At 39.9% G+C, this 17,753-nt stretch overlaps 2 protein-coding genes across 2 annotated transcripts; one reads left to right on the forward strand and one right to left on the reverse strand.

Moving 5' to 3' along the window:
- Window positions 1-1,788: 1,788 nt before the first annotated feature.
- On the reverse strand, window positions 1,789-4,208 carry MOCS3 (molybdenum cofactor synthesis 3). The gene has a single exon (XM_009483085.2). The coding sequence runs from the start codon at window positions 4,206-4,208 to the stop codon at window positions 2,781-2,783; it is 1,428 nt and encodes a 475-aa protein (XP_009481360.2). The 3' UTR covers window positions 1,789-2,780.
- A 123-nt stretch (window positions 4,209-4,331) lies between these two features.
- DPM1 (dolichyl-phosphate mannosyltransferase subunit 1, catalytic) lies at window positions 4,332-17,416 on the forward strand. The gene is made up of 9 exons (XM_075721398.1): window positions 4,332-4,439; window positions 5,313-5,412; window positions 7,514-7,547; window positions 9,868-9,944; window positions 10,039-10,064; window positions 11,040-11,135; window positions 12,618-12,686; window positions 12,976-13,090; window positions 16,203-17,416. Exons 1-9 carry the CDS (start codon window positions 4,333-4,335, stop codon window positions 16,305-16,307), a joined length of 729 nt encoding a protein of 242 aa, XP_075577513.1. The 5' UTR covers window position 4,332; the 3' UTR covers window positions 16,308-17,416.
- The last annotated feature ends 337 nt before the right edge of the window (window positions 17,417-17,753 follow it).

Below are 17,753 nucleotides of genomic sequence, written 5' to 3' on the forward strand. Positions count from 1 at the left end.
ATAAAGCAGCTTGTTTTCATTCACAATGTCAACATGTACTGATACTTAGATACTACTTTGGCAGCAATACAAAACGAAACAGTTTTATTGCTTCTCTTAGAAATTCAGAGTAGAGTTCTGCTATTATACTTCCCGGTAAACAGAGAAACCACTGCATGTTTTATAGAGTTCAAGAAATAAAGCAAGTCAAAACAAAAGATAAGTTTCCAATAATAAGAATGGTTTTGGCTTAGTTATGATCCTGTGACCCTTGATGCTTCAGCCTATCTCCAAAGAGTCCAGCACCGCGTGAGGACTGTATTTACAGGAAGATTTGTGTTCCACTTCAGCAAGCCAACGGGAAAAAAAAGAAACTAAACTTAAAAAAATAAAAGCCCCAGCATGTAAAGAATGAAATTTTGGCAAGCACTACGGACCCCATCTTTATCTAAGATGCATGGCAGATGTTTTTGTATTTGCTGAGAATTTAATTGCTATCCTAAGTCAAGGAAAAGAACACTTTTTTTTCCCCCCCGAGCAACCTACATTTTGCATACTCCCTTGAGATCAGAACTGACCCACTAGCTCTTTCCAGAATAACCACCTCTATATAGTATGGCCTAATTAGTTTTGCACAGAACTAATGCAAAAATAACAGACGTATTTCAGATGCTGTACTCCTGTAAGAACTTTGGACCTTAGTCGCTGCAGATTGGCAAGAACGGTCTTTCCAAAAAGTTGTTTTAATAGAAAAGATCCTTGAAAGTTTGTCTCTCGTCAGCCTGACTTGATGCACTTACTTGTTTGCCAGTTCTGATATCACTCTATGCTTTTGGTCCATTTTAATTCACCCTTATCAACGTTATTCCACAGAGTTCTCCAGATCCTCGAGGTGTTGTTTTCTATACAGCACAAAGACTCAACAGTCTGGTTTCCTGCTTGAAAATGTGCTACAAGAAATGCAGATATAAATTCGCTACAAAAAATCCTCCACCGAACACCACAAGCTTTAATGTCACCTCCTTTTTCTTTCAGACTTTGCGTACATCTGCTGCTAAAATGTTGCAATGAGGGAAAAGGCTTTACACATTATTTCTATCCACTGGAAGTAGCACTCATTGAATCAAAGAGTCTTTCCCCTCTCCCCAGGTCCATAGGTTCACCTTGCTTTGAATGACTGAAAAGGAATCACTTTTTCAGGTCAGGTGGATCTGCTGTTTAGCATTGGAAGGCTGGGTATTAGAGAATTTCCGTTACTGTTCCCTTTTATGTTTCAGTCTCTTCTTGACATCACAGTAAAGAAAGAAAAATGAAAACATAGGTCAGGCATTTCAAACAAGTCCCTCTGGTTTCCAATTCTCAAAAGCTGAAACCCACCAGAAGCCAGATGTTCTGACTGAACCAAGCCTGTCTTAAAAGGTCTTGACTTACGACTGTCTGACCACACACCGCAATGCTTACTTTAAGACATGGCCTACAATGTTTTCATTGTCCTCTAAATTGCAAGAGATATAACTCCATATTTATAAATTCACATAACTGTTTCCTTCACAAGAGACTAATATTATTATTGCTAGAACCCATGGCATGTTATAATAAAGTAGGCGGTGTGGATGTTCTCAAATTTATTTTACTAAAATATGCTTTTTCGACTATTAATTACAGCGATACCATTCTTTTTTTTGCCCTTGTATAATGCAAAGATTAGTCATGACAGGTTTTTGTCTCCTCAAAAAGCAAAGGAAATCCATACCTTAATTAATATAATAGGAGGATAATTACTATGCTTAAGTGATGAGGACTCAGGCAGCTCTCTGTTAACAAGCTATTTATTTCCCTTTCTTTTAATTCAGTTAATCTACGAGAACTTTTTAGATATGCATAGCTCTTCATGCCAGTTAACAAAATAATGCAGTACAACTGGGGATATGCAACTACCACAACAAACAGGGAGAACACTTAGGAAATATGTCTTTGTACTTGCAGAAGGGAGGCCACATACCTATTTTTTCTCTCCCACCTCCTCTTCATCTCTTAATCTCCGAAATCTTCTAAACCCTCACAAAAGCATTTTCTGTATGTTTTACAAACCTTCTGGGCTTAAATTTACATCTTATAACATTTAACCTCTGTTTATACAAGTCAGGGAATACACTTTTCTGACAGCGAACACATGAGGATGGACGGGCCTGGAAGTTCTTAACAGAACACCCTTGCTGTATGTGCCATTATTTGCAGCGTGCAGTTCTCTATCTATGAAATACACAGCGCTTCCACAGAGAACTGAAGGATGCTGACCAAAACAGTCTTGTCAGCATTGTCTTGGCAATTCCCTACGACAGGCTTAATAGTGCTACTGACCAGCTAGAGATTAACAGGGTTTGTTTTTTTTTTTAACCACTGCATGCACTGTTTCAATTTGTTAGGCAGTCAGGAGAACGAGTAAAAGTTTTCAACACTTGACTCCTGTTCTTTGTCATTCTCCAGGCTACAATTACTAATTAGGAGTCATTCTCAATTATTGCATGCACAACTAAGTAGTTATTCCAAGTTTTCACTATTAAACAATAACCAAGAAACACATTTCTTTCAATTTCCATGGATAGCTTCACATTTTTATAAAAATAATCAGACATCTACAAAAATACATAATTTTTTGAAGAAAAATTACTGTAGAAAAAGCAACACTGTATTTTTATCTCCTGTTTTATCCACAATATAGTCATTACACAGAGAAGATGAAAGCCTATGGAACTTGCTATGAAAATTGCGGGGGGGGGGTAGTTTCCCCATTTAAATTTCTAATACTGAGGAAATGTTGGGTCAATTTTACTGGCCCAAGCCATGAGCCCCCCTTTAATATCCTTAACTAACACAGAACCAAATTCTTTGACAGGTAACTCCTGCAGAATTCTTACAGCCTTCTGGGAGTCATTTCCTAATTTGCAAACAACATATACAGGAACAGATGCTTGGCCATTGGTTCTCTGCTTTTCTTCACAAATTCTTTTTTCTAAATGTTGCAGATATCCTTCATCTTTTTCTTCTAATTTACTCAAAGGAACGTGCACAGCATGCGCCAGGTGACAGATATCCACTTCTACCTGCGGACGAACATCTAACAATACATGAGGAACTTGCTCATCCAGCAGTTTTTTGTATTCCTCTACAGACACCCTGTCTTTACTGGACAGCAGATGTAAAGTCCTACACTTGTCTGTCGCAGATGAACCACAAAATGCCTCATAATCCTGAAGGCAGGTGACGGATGGGTTGTCGCCACAAACAGCACAGTCTGGTTTCTTTGGTCTTAACTTGATGTTGCGAAATCTCCCTTCACGGGCATCAAACATCAGCATGAACTGACTGGAGGAGGAACCCATTCCCGAAGCAATCTTCAGCACTTCCAAGGCCTGGATGCACCCCACGATGCCTGGCACGACGCCCAGCACCCCGCCGTCCGCACAGTTAGTCACCGTCTCTGGCGGAGGGGGCTTGGGGAAGAGACACCTGTAGCAGGGCCCTCCCTGGTAGTTGTACACGACCAGCTGCCCCTCCAGCCGCAGGGCGCTGCCGGACACTAAGGGTTTCCCAGCCAGGACGCAGGCGTCGTTCACCAGGTACCTGGTGGGGACGTTGTCGGAGCAGTCGGCGACGATGTCGTACTGCCGCACCAGCTGCAGGGCCGTGCGAGGGCTCAGCGCGCCGCAGTAGGGCACGTACTGCACGCTGGAGTTCAGCAGCCGCAGCGCTGCCGCGGCAGACAGGGCCTTGGGCAGCCCTCGGCGAGCCTCCCCGTGCAGCACTTGCCGGTGCAGGTTGCTCGTTTCCACCACGTCGTGGTCCACCAGACCCAGGCGGCCGACGCCGGCCGCGGCCAGGTACTGGGCCAAGGGGCAGCCCAGGCCGCCGCAGCCCACCACCAGCACGGAGGAGCGGGCCAGGCGCAGCTGCCCCCGCACGCCCAGCTCGGGCAGCACCAGCTGCCGGCTGTACCGCAGGATGTCGGCGGTGCTCAGCGAGGCCTGGGCGGGCAGAGGGGGGAGCTCGCCAGGGAAGGCGGAGGCGTCCTCGGCGTCCTCGGCGTCCTCGCCCTCCTCCGCCCCCGCGGCGCCCCCGGCCAGGACGGCGGCCAGCTGCTCCCGCAGCCCGCGCAGCTCCCGCTCCCGCTGGCGGAGCTCGGCGCTCAAGCGCGCCGCCTCCGCGCCGCCCGCCGTGCCGCCCGCCATGCCTGCGGGACACGGCGCCTCGCTTCCGCTTCCGGCCGCCTGCCCCCGGCGCTTCCGGTCGCGCCGCGTGTAGCCATTGGCTGCGGCGCGGCCCCGCCGGTTCCGGGTGCGTCAGCGCGCCGACATGGCGGCCGGCGGCGCCGACAAGTTCTCGGTGCTGCTGCCCACCTACAACGAGCGGGAGAACCTGCCCCTCGTCGTCTGGCTCCTGGCGCGCACCTTCCGGGAGAGGTACCGGCCGCGGCAGGCGTGGTGCCGGGGCCCGGGCCGGGGCCGGTGGGGGGTGAGCGCCCCGGGGCCCCTCAGCGCGCCGGGGCTGAGCTCCCTCCCTGCGCCCGGGCCGGCCGCGGCCGCCGCTCGGGGGAAGGGACGGAGCCGGCGGCTCCTTTGCGAGGGGAGGCGGCTCTCGGAGCCGCAGGGAGACGGCGGTGTGGGAGCTCGGGCGAAAGGGGCCCCCGGGGCGGAGCTGCCCGCGGGTGAGGAGCGGGCCCAGAGCCGCCAGACGCTCTCGGTGTGAGGTTTCGGTAGAGCCGAGACGTTGAGAGCGGCTGTCTGCAGAGCTAGGAAACGGGCGTCCGGAAGGCTCCGAAAATGACACCACGGGAGCGGAAGGCAGCGGCGCTGGCGGGGCCGGGGGACACGGGCCGTTTGTCCCCGGTGCCGGAGGGGGCGCAGCCGGCGGCGCCCAGCCCCGGCTCAGGGCGCGGCTGCCCGGGGTAGCGGGACGCGGGGCCGCTCCGGTGAGCGCTCTGCCAGCGCCCCGATCCCCTCTGCGCCGAGGCCCGGGGGAAGCGCGGCGGCAGCTTTGGCTTTTCGCCTTTCCCAGTCGTGAGGCCGGGACCGGCTGCCGGCGTGGCGCCGGGGCGGCGATGGGGCCTGGGCGGCCCAGGGCGCTGCGAAGCAGTCGCAGCTTCAGGCCCGGAAGGGCGAGAGTCGCGGTTTATCGCTGCAGGCGCAGTCTTACGGCTACAAGAATAACAATAGCGTGTATCTCTGCCAGAAAATGACTTTGTATTCCATTCTTTAGTTCTGTGCCTTTCAAAATGACATAGGTAGCGAAACTGGGGGTTCCATTTGTTCACTTAAAAATAATTCTCATTTCAGTGGAAACAATTTTGAAATCATCATCATAGATGATGGAAGCCCGGATGGGACACAGGAAATTGCTGAACAATTGCAAAAGATATATGGATCAGATAAAATAGTGAGTTGTATATTCTGTATTTTTTTTCATTTTTATTCTGTTGGAAAGTACTTGAAGTCCTTAGAGAACTGGAACAGAGTCCCTGCATTCTGCACTTTCTTTACATCCTTAAACAAGTTATTTAAGTTTTTGCACGCCACTTTAGACAAATGTAAAATTACGCTAGTCCTGCAGCTGCTTAGCAGCATTATGAACTAATATGCAGAATCATGAAATAAAGTTTGGAAAATGTTTTCAATGCTTTGTGCATTGCTGTGTGCTATTGGGTAATGAACAGTGGTTGTTAGTGTCCGTTGTGCATGCCCGAGGGAAAGGTTTGGACAAACTTTAATTTCATTTTAAGTGACTGCAGGAATAGGGAAATGGAAAGATGAAAGCCAGTCTGGTTTTGTGATTTATTTTTAATCTGTCTAGTTGCATTCCTCAGTAACAGGACTTTTTTTTTCTATTTCATATATTACTGTATAACCGTCAATTATATACAACAAGATAGTGGCATTTATTTAGTCTTTATGAGCCATTAAGCTGCTTTTTTTTTTTTTCCCCAATGAAAGCTTTATTGTAGAATAGCGTAAAAACCCAACTTTCAGTTTGATGGTTTTGTGCTGTAAGCAGTGTCAGGCACTTTCCTAATCTATTACTGTGTAAGTGTAAGGTTTTAAAAAGTATTTGTGAATTAAGTACCATTTATAGAGATTACTTAAACAATAACATGTATGGAAGTTTTAGAGTCTTTTTTTTTTTCCCCTTTTTTTTTTCTTTTTGGATACTAGTAATAGAAAAGTTTAAAACAGTTATCCAACCTTTCCTCACTGCTTAAGAGTTTAATTTTGAAGTTTAATCTGTGGACCAACCCCTGCAGCAGTGTTGAGCCAAGCACACTTGAGCGGAATTAGATGGAGGCACTGCCTTCAGCTCATACGGCTATTACTGCAGAAGTGTAAATCAGCTGTGAGTTTTCATTGTTTCCTGATAATTTTATTTTTCCTTGCCTGAAATTCTTTTCTTTGTTTCCTGAGCAAAATCAGTGTTCCGATTTGTGCTCAGGAGTCGTCATCCAAATAACTCCATGGGGCTTTTCACTACCTTACGCTTACTGAACATGGTATGTAGTTAACTTAATGAGAGGCCAACATGTTCATGGAAGTAGATGAGGAATCAAAGCGATTTTTTTGCTAATGTTCAAATTTAACTATTAAAGAACAAAAACCCTCAGAAACCAAAATAACAAATCAGCAGAAGCACTAATGATTACTAACTTCTATATCCATGTCTTTCTCTGAATTACATTACTTATGACCTCTCAGATAATGCATGAAAATTAGCCCAGATTTAAAAGTGAGATTTAAAATTTGTTTCTGAAGTATATTTAGATGACTGCTTAAATACCTACCGTCTCCTCCCCAAATGCTGACAAAGCCACTTCAGGAAGAGTTGAAAGTTAAATTACTGTCATGATGATCTAGAAGTTGGATTCCTCTTCTGTTAGTGGCGGTGCCCCGTTCTCCCCCTGTACTTCATATGGCCCTGCAGGAGCTGAGGATACTGGGCACAGGTTTAAAGCTTGGTCATTCATGTCATGAAAGATTAATAATACTGTCCTGTGGTCGTTATTCATGGGTTATATCTATGTGCACGTGAAAGTCTTGACATTTATGTTCGTTACTAAAAGTACGCTAAATCACTTTGGGAAACTTGCTAAAAATGTTTGCTGTTAGTGTTTGTCATTCCTTAAACATAATGGTGCTGAGAGACTGTTGTTCGGATTTATAACTATTTCAGATAGTGGAATTTGAAGAAATCCTTTAGTTACTAACATGGTGCTTTTAATTTTGTTTTTTACTGCAGAACTACTATGTAAAGCTTAAAAGGGGTTTGTTTTTAAATGTGACCTGATCAAATACCTGTTTAATACAACGGTTTGTTTCTCCTGTATTTTGACAGATGAATTTATTTTTATATGTTATGTAGATTTCTAAAAAATGAAAAGTATGTTTTAAAATATTTTTATACCTTGAAAATAGTGAATTTCAAGGTATCACTAAAATTGATTAGAAACTGTACTTCAAGTAATATATGTATATTTTAATATATCCTGCAGCTTCTAAGACCCAGAGCAAGAAAGTTGGGCCTTGGTAAGTCCTTATTAACTGCGGTTAGTACTAAAAAAAAAAAGTCTGCTGTATTCTTTGATTGATTCTAGTGTATAAAGTTCCAGGAAAAATCAGTAAAACCCAAAAGCAGAAATACATGTTTTCATCAAGTTTTTTGTAAGTGAACAGCTTAAAAACCACACAGACAAAAATCAAAGTAATAATTTATAACAAGTTCCCCACAACCTCAAACCTGAAAACTTTGGCCACTGCAATTCTGTACAACTGTGTTTTCCTGTTAACATTATGATGCTTCTCTCCCTCCCATACTGCTTTCACTGGTTACAGAATGAGGGGTCTAAATTGAGAAAAAATGTAATTTTTTTACAAGAGTAGCTGCTGTATTTGTGTGGAACCTACTGATCCAGAGGGGACAGCAGTACTTTCTGTGCAATCTCCCCATGTGCAGGATGCTTCAAAAATTGGACCATAGTTAATCTCCAGAGAAGGCTGGGATGTTTTTCTGATATTTATTTGGACAGAGCTCTTCACAGTTAACCCATTTCAGTGTGAATTATGACTATAATTAAATTAAAAAATACATATCTGACAGATTTACAGCACTCAAACTACTGAAGTATTGTCTCACCTATCAACTGACATGTGAGTTGAAGGTTTTGAAGTACATTGCAAAAGTTAACTTGCGTTGCAGAAATCTCACTAATTTGGGAGCCAATCTTGTACCACTGAGATTGATCATTAAAATTTGCATGGAATGATGCAGGACTGCAATTTTATAGCTCTGCCATATTTCACAGAATACGTAAATCAAGTTTGTCATTATTTGCTTTAGAAAAAAGCAAATCCTAGGAAGTAATAAATAGCATTAAAACTTGTAGTATGGAAACTATCCTAAAATAAAGTGGAGATCTTTCCATCTGTTAAGATTCATGTTATATCCTTATCCCTCCTTTCTTATAATAGGAATGGAGAAAATGATAAAATGCAATACCTTGTTTGATTTATTGGAAATCAGTATCTGCCCTTCTTTAAATGTCTTGGCAACTCCCACTTCCATGTGCTGATGAAACACTTGAGGTGTCTTGTGTACCGAGTGCTGCAGCTAGCTAATTTCTCCAGTCCACTGAACGAAAATAAAATTCTAATTTTGATACTGAATTGTCTATTTAAATTCATCTTTCTGTACTTTTTTCTACATCTGTCATTTATTTAAAACTCCAAAAAGCTTACATGTCTTTGTTTTCTGCTTTTTCATACTTTGTCCTAATTTGACCAGTATTATGGATTAAAAATGACTGAATTAAAATTTTTCATGTACCATAGCTACTGATCATGCACAATACACAGATCTGTGACACTCCTACTGTGTAACTTTGCAAACAACATGGAAAAGAAAGACAGGTTGTTCATTAACCAGGAGTTTAGTTTCCTGTGAGAGTGCCTGCTAAGGACATCAGTTAAGAGTGTTTTGTTTTCAGTTTTATCTATTCCTTATGAAGTTAATAGAAAGACTCAAGAGTAATTGGATCAGTGAAGAGTGTACGCCAGGTTTTTAATCTCTGTTGTGCTGCCGTACTGTCCTTGGAAGCAGTGCTGTCTTTGAACGATATGACTTGGACTAGAAATTTGCATTATTGAGGAAAACTGTAATAGCAAAACTTGTTCCAGCTCTTATCGAGATAGCTACACCAATTCTTACAGGATGAATAATACGCAACAAAATCTAAAGTAAGAAAAAAAAAAAAAAAGGCTATCTTCAGATTAGGTGTCAGAATATAATTCATGGTGTCAAGGAGAACAAACTAAAATCTACGTACCACTAATGGTAAATTCTGAGTCTAGAAATCAGGTGGTTTTTAACCATCAGCGATTATTTTGTTGTCTGTGTCCTAGTTTTCTGTGGCTCATAAGTGCCTATGACACTTCTGAAAATGATATTTCAAATAGTAACCCACTTATCAAGTCATGTTTCTCTGTGCATTTCTAGTGCGGTAGGGTTTGCCAAGGTTTTTATTTATAAAATCTAGTGCTGAAATTGTAGGGAAAAGGAAAAATAATTTTAATGTTTGACCACTGATACATCATTTTAAAATAAATTCTAGGAGTTTTTAGTTGATTCTTTTCTAGTATGACTTGGAGATTTTAGAAAATAAATTCTAGGAGTTTTTAGTTGATCCTTTTCTAGTATGACTTGGAGATTTTAGAAAATAAATTCTAGGAGTTTTTAGTTGATTCTTTTCTAGTATGACTTGGAGATTTTAGAAAATAAGTGAAGACTGTGGCTAGAAGATTGCATAAGTTAAAATAGCGAGGGAAATTATTTCTGTACTGTTTCCATCAGGCACTGCCTATATTCATGGAATGAAGCACGCCACTGGGAATTTTATTGTTATTATGGATGCTGACCTCTCTCACCATGTAAGTCTGTGTTTTATGTACTGTGGTTTTAATCTGTTATAAGTAAATCCCTCCCCGCCTTTCTCTTTTCTGATCTGTTTTCCTTCCGTTTCAGCCAAAATTTATTCCAGAGTTTATCAGGTAGGTGCCAATTGTAGTATGAGAGAATGACTTCTGAACATTTACTGTTTCGTAGTAATATTTGAAAGTTTTATATTCTTGTGTTAGCTGTCTAGCTGTAGTAAGAAAATTGGCAAGGCAAGAATTTAAATAAAAGTGATTGGACCTCATTAGATTTGTCCCAAAATAATCCAGAAAATAATTAGTTTTTAACTGGAGCAAAAATCCTCAAGTTTAAAGTAACAGAAAGCATGTGTGGCTAAGTACTTCTCTTCCTTGTAATGGTTCAGCTTTGGAAAGTGAATATATAAATGTCATCTTCTAATTCCAATGATTTCATCATGTGTGTGTGTAAGGATATTGAGTAGAGGACAATGTCCTCAATTATTGGTGAAATACTCCTGTCCCTTTCGCCTACGTCTTACCTTCCTCTCCCGGTAACATTTCAGTTTGTCAGAAATGGTCAACAGGCATTCCGTTGGAGCCTGAGGGTAACAGTCTGCTTAATTTTCAACTTTCTTGCTTAGTAGTACTGGAGGCCTAAAATATTAGATAAGGTTCTGCAGCAGTCAGGCACGGTATGGGCTAAGGATGGTTCCAGACTTTTTTTTTTTCCTTACTATGGATTTGTGTAATTTAAATGTTTAAATCTGTATTTAAAATAATTCTATCTTTTTTGCTAGAGAGAGGCTTTAAAAATGCGTAAGTTGGTCTTTATAAGTTATTTATGAGGTAGTTATGAAATTCTGACATAGTTGTTAGAAGATAATCATAAGATTCCCTGAAATAGCTCTTTATAATAGAAGTTAATAGGTTTTTAAATGCACAATGCTTATAGCCATCATACTATTGCTTTCCTCTCTTCTCTATTTGTTTGTTGAAAGGTTTGCAAAATACAGATTTTGTACTAAAAGAGTGATTGTTCTTATTTTGAAATTTGTACTACCTTCATACAAATATTCCTCCTGTTTTTCTGATAAAACCAATTGCTTATAGAAAGCAGAAAGAAGGCAATTTTGATATTGTATCTGGAACAAGATATAAAGGAAATGGAGGAGTATATGGCTGGGATTTGAAAAGAAAATTAATCAGGTTAGTATTTTTCTAGATATTTACACATAAATTTGTTAATTAGAAATAATAATTCCAAGTACTGAACTCAATCTGTGTGAGCTGAACTGAGTCTTTAGTCAATAGTACTGGGTACTACAGAATTATATTAAATAACAGAAGCATGCATGATTTGCAGATTCTTTGGTTAAAACCCACCAGGAAAGAATGTAGCTATATGACTGGGCTTGAGAAGTGGGTTGGAACAGTGGACAAATCTATATGGCATCAGGTTGGGACCCTCTTTCAGCTTCATCATCCAAAGAATGAGCTGAGACTATGACACTCTTGTCAAGTTTAAAAGGCACATTTAGTTAGCTTTAATAGCTGTAATGGTCCTTTTCCTAAAAGTAAATCGCTTGCTAAACCCCTCTGTTGACACTCTGATTTGTCACAAGTTAAGAATTATCTGGCACAATCAATGTCAATAAATCATTACTTAGACTTTACTGGAAAATGGTTACTGTGAACGCTAGGGAGAGGTTTCACCCAAAAGCAAAGAGGAAAACCCTGTCAAGGTCATGTAAGCATATGGAGGCTGGTATCTCAGGTTTACAGGGACTTACAGATTTTGAGGAGGTAATCGACAAGTTACTGCAGAGTCTTTCTCTCTTATGCCCGATTTAAAGAGAATAGGCATGAGTTAATGCTGATTTATATGTTACTGTAAAGAATTAAGAGCGGAAGTTGTGTTACCAGTCTGATCTGGAGGTGGTATCACAGGGAGTGTATTTGGATTTCTCCTGTTTTTTAACGGCTGGAATAAGTGCTCATCTTTTTATGAATCTAAAAAAAATATACACCCAAAAAAAGGAAGAGAGCTAAATGGACATTACAGAGGAATCCTTTTACATAATACCGGACTAGATGAAGGACTTGCACATCTTATCAGTGTGTAATATAGCCCTCAGCAAGATAGTCATGACTGGCTTTTTGGTCTCAACATTTTTCGTCAGTGGAGCTTATCCTTATCATACTATGAAAGCAGTGTAAACCAAAACTGAACCTTGATTTTCTAAATCCATATCTCACATTTGTCCAGGAAGCATTCTAAATTCTCCACTTACAGTGAACATTAGTCGGAAGAAAAACATTATTTTGACTGTGGTCAAATTTATTTCTTTTGTATTGTATTAGTGTGTAGCTGTACTGACAGTTCCACCATAAAGAACCAGATTGTAAACCTCATTTCTAAAAATCATTGTTTTCTCCTTCATAGAGAAGTTCAATAATCTACTAATCACCTACATTTGAAAAACAAAACATTGGGGTTTGATTTCAAGATTCTATGATTTATTAGTCAAATCTAGCAGTGAAAACATATTAGAAATATAATTGTTTCATATTAAGCAATAAAAGGTTTCTTTTTTTTTTGGTAGTAGAATGATAGTTACTTATTTTCTAGAAATTCTGCTTTTGGAATTGTGTACTGAGCACTTCTGACATTCATGTTTTCTTTCACAGTCGTGGTGCCAATTTTATAACTCAGGTTTTGCTGAGACCAGGTGCATCAGACTTAACAGGGAGTTTCAGGTATGGGTCTGGTTTGCAATTCATAAAGTTTATTTGAAATGAAGAAACTGCTGAACAAGGAACTGGAGTAGAAACAGACCTTCCTTATGGAGGACTACGAAATCTGTTTGGAAAGGATGTAAGAAATAGTAGCCTAGATTGCAAGAACTATTGATCCTATGACATTGTTAAAGATTTTTTAAAATAGTAACGATACGAGTGATTACAGTTAAGATTCCTACACACTATCTTGATTTCCAAAGTTCAGAAATTGTGCTTCAGGTTTCATTTTCTTTGTAATTGTTTACAGGTTATACAGAAAAGAAGTCTTACAGAAACTAATGGAAAAATGTGTTTCTAAAGGATACGTCTTCCAGATGGAGATGATTGTTCGGGCTAGACAGTTAGGATATACTATTGGAGAGGTATAGTAAAAGTTTTGATAAGTATATTGTGCTTTCATTTAAGCATGGTTACAGATTAATGGGAGCATAGGAAATTTCGTGCGCTTCCAAGAAGCAGCGGGATTTTCAAATTGATATAAACAAATTACGTATGTAGGACTCTATTTTTCCAACTTTTCCAGGTGAATACCAGATCTGAAATTCCCGTTACTTACTCCCCTGGCTGATACGCTTCTCAGATCCTTCCCTCTTCCTGTTGCCATTTCTTTAGCTGCATACAATTTTTACAAGATCCTTCAAAGGAGGGGAAGAAGTCAAAATATACCAGGAAGCTGCTCTGAGCCTTTTCTTTCCTCCTTCATATTGTACAGACATCTCTAGTTAGGTCTTTCCAAATAATTTTGTTTTCTCCAGCAACCTGATTCTATTTCAGATTTATTCTGTTCTCTGTCATTTATCACCTTATTTTCCAACTTTCCAACTATCACAACTTTCCACTTCTAAACTCTTTGAATGCGCTGTCTACAGTCATTGAAAAAGAACTCCAAACAATTGTTAGAGCCTCTATTTCGAGCAGTCCGATTACTGCCTTTTATATTTCATTGAATTGCCCTTGCTGGTGTCTTTAAAGATGATTCACTGGAATTCTCTCTGCAGCCAAATCTCAGAACCAGTTCTTCATCATCATTTTCATGACTGTGAATTGTCAGAGAATTCTGTTGCTGGTACTTCTCTCTCTAAACCTTACGTATTGCATTTCTCTGTCAACATCACGTAGAGTATTTCCGCACAATAAAGCAAGCTCTTTTCTTTCACCTTTCTTGCTTATGGAGCAACATCACTATCCTGTCTGTAGCTGGGGTTTGACCCTAATTTCTTTGGTCTTCACGTCCAGCTGCATTCACATATTGCTTTCTAATATTGCTGAATTAAATTCCCACCTGTCTGTACATCTGATACTAAACCTAGGGTGAGATGAGGTTTTATTTACTATACATTTTTAAAACAGTAAAATGCACTTCTCTGGCTTTAAAAAAATGCTATCTTGGGTTGCTTATCCCTCTTCAGGCTGCTGCTGCAAAGACCTTTTTTCTGTCTATTATTTGATCCCACCACTCATTTATTTACATGCCTCTACTGGTTGTTATAGCATCAAAGATAAGATATTTGTCTTCTGGTTCAAAGCCAGTTCAAAGACAGTCTTCGCTAGGCCTAATGTCTCCCAGTCAGTGCTGAGGCACGGGCTGTGTTTTGCGATGGGTCAGTTAGGGCCATCCTCCACAATTTACCTGTTACATTCTCAAGTAAGCATCATCTTCCTCCTCCTTTGGTTTCTCACATGTGGGAAGAGTTCTCTCTAACATCCGAAAAGTTGCTTCATTATTCTGCTTCGGCTTTGTCTTTAAGATTTCCGTTGTGATATCTGTAACAAACCTGACAGTGTTCAGATTGCTGACATAGACCTATAAATAAGGCTATTGTATTTTTACTGTTCTGTGTATCATCTCTATATTGTAACTTCCTGGGGCAGGACAATTTTCCATTATGTTTCAAGTACATTGATACAGTATTTCCTGATCAATACTTATCATCTTTATATATTTTATAATTATCCAAACGGTAATACCGAAATTCCAGAAGAGGTGACACTTGCACATCTAATTCCTGGTTTGCTGCAACTCTGCAGGCAGAATAGGAGTTTTTATGCAATTGTAAAATGTAAGTACAGTTGAGAGGGTAAAATATTTCTTAAGCAAAGTTGAAAGTGAAGATTGAGACCTGCCAGTCTAAAAGGAACAAACGGATGGTGAGATGAACTGACAGAAGCTATACCTGAGGAGCACCTCTGTTTCATTTAGCTATACTAATTTACTGTATGTGAAATGTACCACAGTGCCTGGAGTACACTCTTTTGAAAATGCTTCCTTGAAGACTAATGATAGAACTTCTTATGCAAGAAAGGCAAAGTCCAGCAACAATGCAGGCTGTTAATTCTTATACTGAAGGGAAAGACTGGATGCCTTTTATTAGATGAGATATTAACCATTCTTTCATCACTGGTCAGGAAATGTCACTTCTGACATCCTGCACTGACTACATATTCAGTGATTTCTGTCATGCCCCGTAGATCAGCTGTTTGTAGTTGCCAGGATGCTTACTGGCATCATCAAAGCGACCCTACTAAGAAAGCCAGAGTCATTGTTGAGTATCTTCCTTACCATCGTCTTGCCCTGGGTTCTCTTCTACCGTGGACCGATCTGCTAGAATTGTGAGAAATCCTTGGTCCTGGCACAGATGCAAGGGTGTGGTGATTTTTGTGTTCCACTTGCCAGATGATTTCTGGTTGAAACAGCCAGCAGAACGCTAAGCCAATTTTTAAATGACTTTTGCAAATGCAATTCTTGATTTTTGGCCCCTGAAGTATTTCAATTTTGCACACAAACATATATGGAAATTCTTGAATATTCTAATACAGTGTTGGCAGAATGTCCTGTCATGTGTCATTTGTACGTGGTCAAATTACTGAAAAGCAGTATGTTCCTACCATTTTATGAGTAGTGAGTTGATCTGGACAGTATGATTACTTAAGTAAGGAAACCAACATTAGTGTTTTAAATGCCCTTTCGTCCTGTAAATAATCTATAAAATGGTCAAAGACAGGTATTGCTTGTAAAATGTGCACTAACTGCCATATTCAGATGTCATCTTCTAGCCAGTGGTGAGGTTGAGCAGAACGCTGTTTCGTGGTGGCAGGAGATTTTTGCCTTCCTGAGGCATTGACTCAAAGTTACTGAATTTAGCTAACAAGGAAAGTGGTGAAGGTTCATTTGAAACCCCCAGGCTTTTAGTGCACTTAAAGCTATTAAGTTTGTTCTGACTGGTGTATCATCCAGCCACTGAGTAATGCCTTTGGATCATCTTTAAAGGTGATAAACCAAATAATTTCATGCTCCCCAGCTATGGGGCATCATTAAAGCCACTGATACGAAGAACTGACACAAAGTAAGCTAATCTGGTGCTTGCCTTCTTCCCATGTCTAAACATGCTGTAGTTCAAAGGCCGTTCTTTTGTTTAGAGAATATCTGATTATTAAGGATTTGAACCTTAAAGGTAGTTTTGCTTGTTTCAACAGGTTCCTATTTCATTTGTGGACCGTGTCTATGGAGAATCTAAACTGGGAGGCAATGAAATAGTCTCCTTCTTAAAGGGACTCTTGACCTTGTTTGCTACAACATGATAGTTTATTCCTAAATTAACTTTTTTAGAAAAACATTTTCTGGCATCTGTGTGGTTTTTAGTTATAATAGCAGAAGCTTGATAATTTGTGTGGTGACAAGAAGACCTGCTATAAACTAACAGTTAAACGAACCACCAATAATAAACTAAATATGTTGTACCCCAAAATGCTCCTTTCCAAATAAATGAACTGTATGTTAAACTAAAAAGTAATGAAGACTAATGCTCTATTCTATTTTTGTAAAAATAATGAAGTCTTAATAAAGAACACAAAGCTAAATGATCTTTTGCATTTAGGAATGAATCATTATTCAGCAGAAGCTCGAGATGATTTTGAAATAAAGACAAGCAACGACATAAAAAAATTACAGAATTTTTTATCTTTGTTCTGTGGTTTGCAGATAATATTTTAAATATCTACCAACTAGTTCCCTTTCTTTCCTCAGCACATACATACATGTATCTTAAAGCAGATATATAGAACATTTTCTACAGAACCGATAATAGCTTGTGTAGTTTAAGAGGAAATACAGAATGCGTGCGGTGATTTGTTCTTTGAAAAATTGTTCCTAGATTGGAAAGAAGGAATATTTTTTTGATAAGAAAGAGAATTGTATGTATGGAATAATTCTGTATTCTGTGTGTTTGTCCAGAAGCAGATGATTCCCTTTTCCTATGTTCTTCAGAAACTAAACATTTTTAGAATCTATAAAACAGGAGTATGATGTCTCACCTGACTTTAGGGTGACAGAAGACCCAATTCACCTCACTGAAGACATCTGAGAAATTTTTCTTAAGTCAAATAACAGTTTGCAATGTAAAATCTGTATTTGTTCTAGATCCTGAGGAACAAAATACAGACAGAGTAATACCATTTCTTGTTTCATGGTTTGATATAGCCAGAACTCAGAAATTATGAAGCCCTTGCAATCAAATGCACTTGGGGGGAGGGGGGAAGAAGTAAGCAGGAGGATGAAATTATTCCGATAATGGTGCTCTGTGTGTGTGTGTATATATATATATGTAAAATATGTCCTCATTTATTGGGGGGGGGGGGGGTAGTTGTGTGGATACCTGTATGAGAAAATTAATGGTAGGAGACGAGAAGCAATAAATGTCTTAACTGTTATGCCTGTTTGGCTTGTGTTTGTCTGTATTGCTTTAGTACACTAGATAGAGTTGTTAATATTAGAAAAAAATTTTAGAAAGTCTGTAGATAAATGATAAAATTCATATTTCAGATAGTTATCACAGTTAGTGACAACAATTAATTAAACAGAACTTTAAAACAAAAGCTTATTTTCTAGTGGACTGCTTTAGAGATAGTCCTTTGTTCTTTAGTGAAGTTGTACAGGTTCTGATATTTTTCTCCTTTTCTGAGTGTTCAGAGCAAACATTTCATATTTAATTTGCTGTAAAATAATAAGACAATGTAGCTGTAGGTTTT

The sequence above is a fragment of the Pelecanus crispus genome, chromosome 14 (genome assembly GCF_030463565.1).
Source record: "Pelecanus crispus isolate bPelCri1 chromosome 14, bPelCri1.pri, whole genome shotgun sequence".
Taxonomy (NCBI): domain Eukaryota; kingdom Metazoa; phylum Chordata; class Aves; order Pelecaniformes; family Pelecanidae; genus Pelecanus; species Pelecanus crispus.

Excerpts from the sequence above, each read along its gene's own strand:
- MOCS3 (XM_009483085.2), bottom strand. The coding sequence starts at position 4,208 with ATGGCGGGCGGCACGGCGGGCGGCGCGGAGGCGGCGCGCTTGAGCGCC.
- DPM1 (XM_075721398.1), top strand. The coding sequence starts at position 4,333 with ATGGCGGCCGGCGGCGCCGACAAGTTCTCGGTGCTGCTGCCCACCTAC. Across the intron at positions 9,945-10,038 it reads ATGCTGACCTCTCTCACCAT|CCAAAATTTATTCCAGAGTT; the intron begins GTAAGTCTGTGT and ends CTTCCGTTTCAG. Across the intron at positions 13,091-16,202 it reads TAGGATATACTATTGGAGAG|GTTCCTATTTCATTTGTGGA; the intron begins GTATAGTAAAAG and ends TTGTTTCAACAG.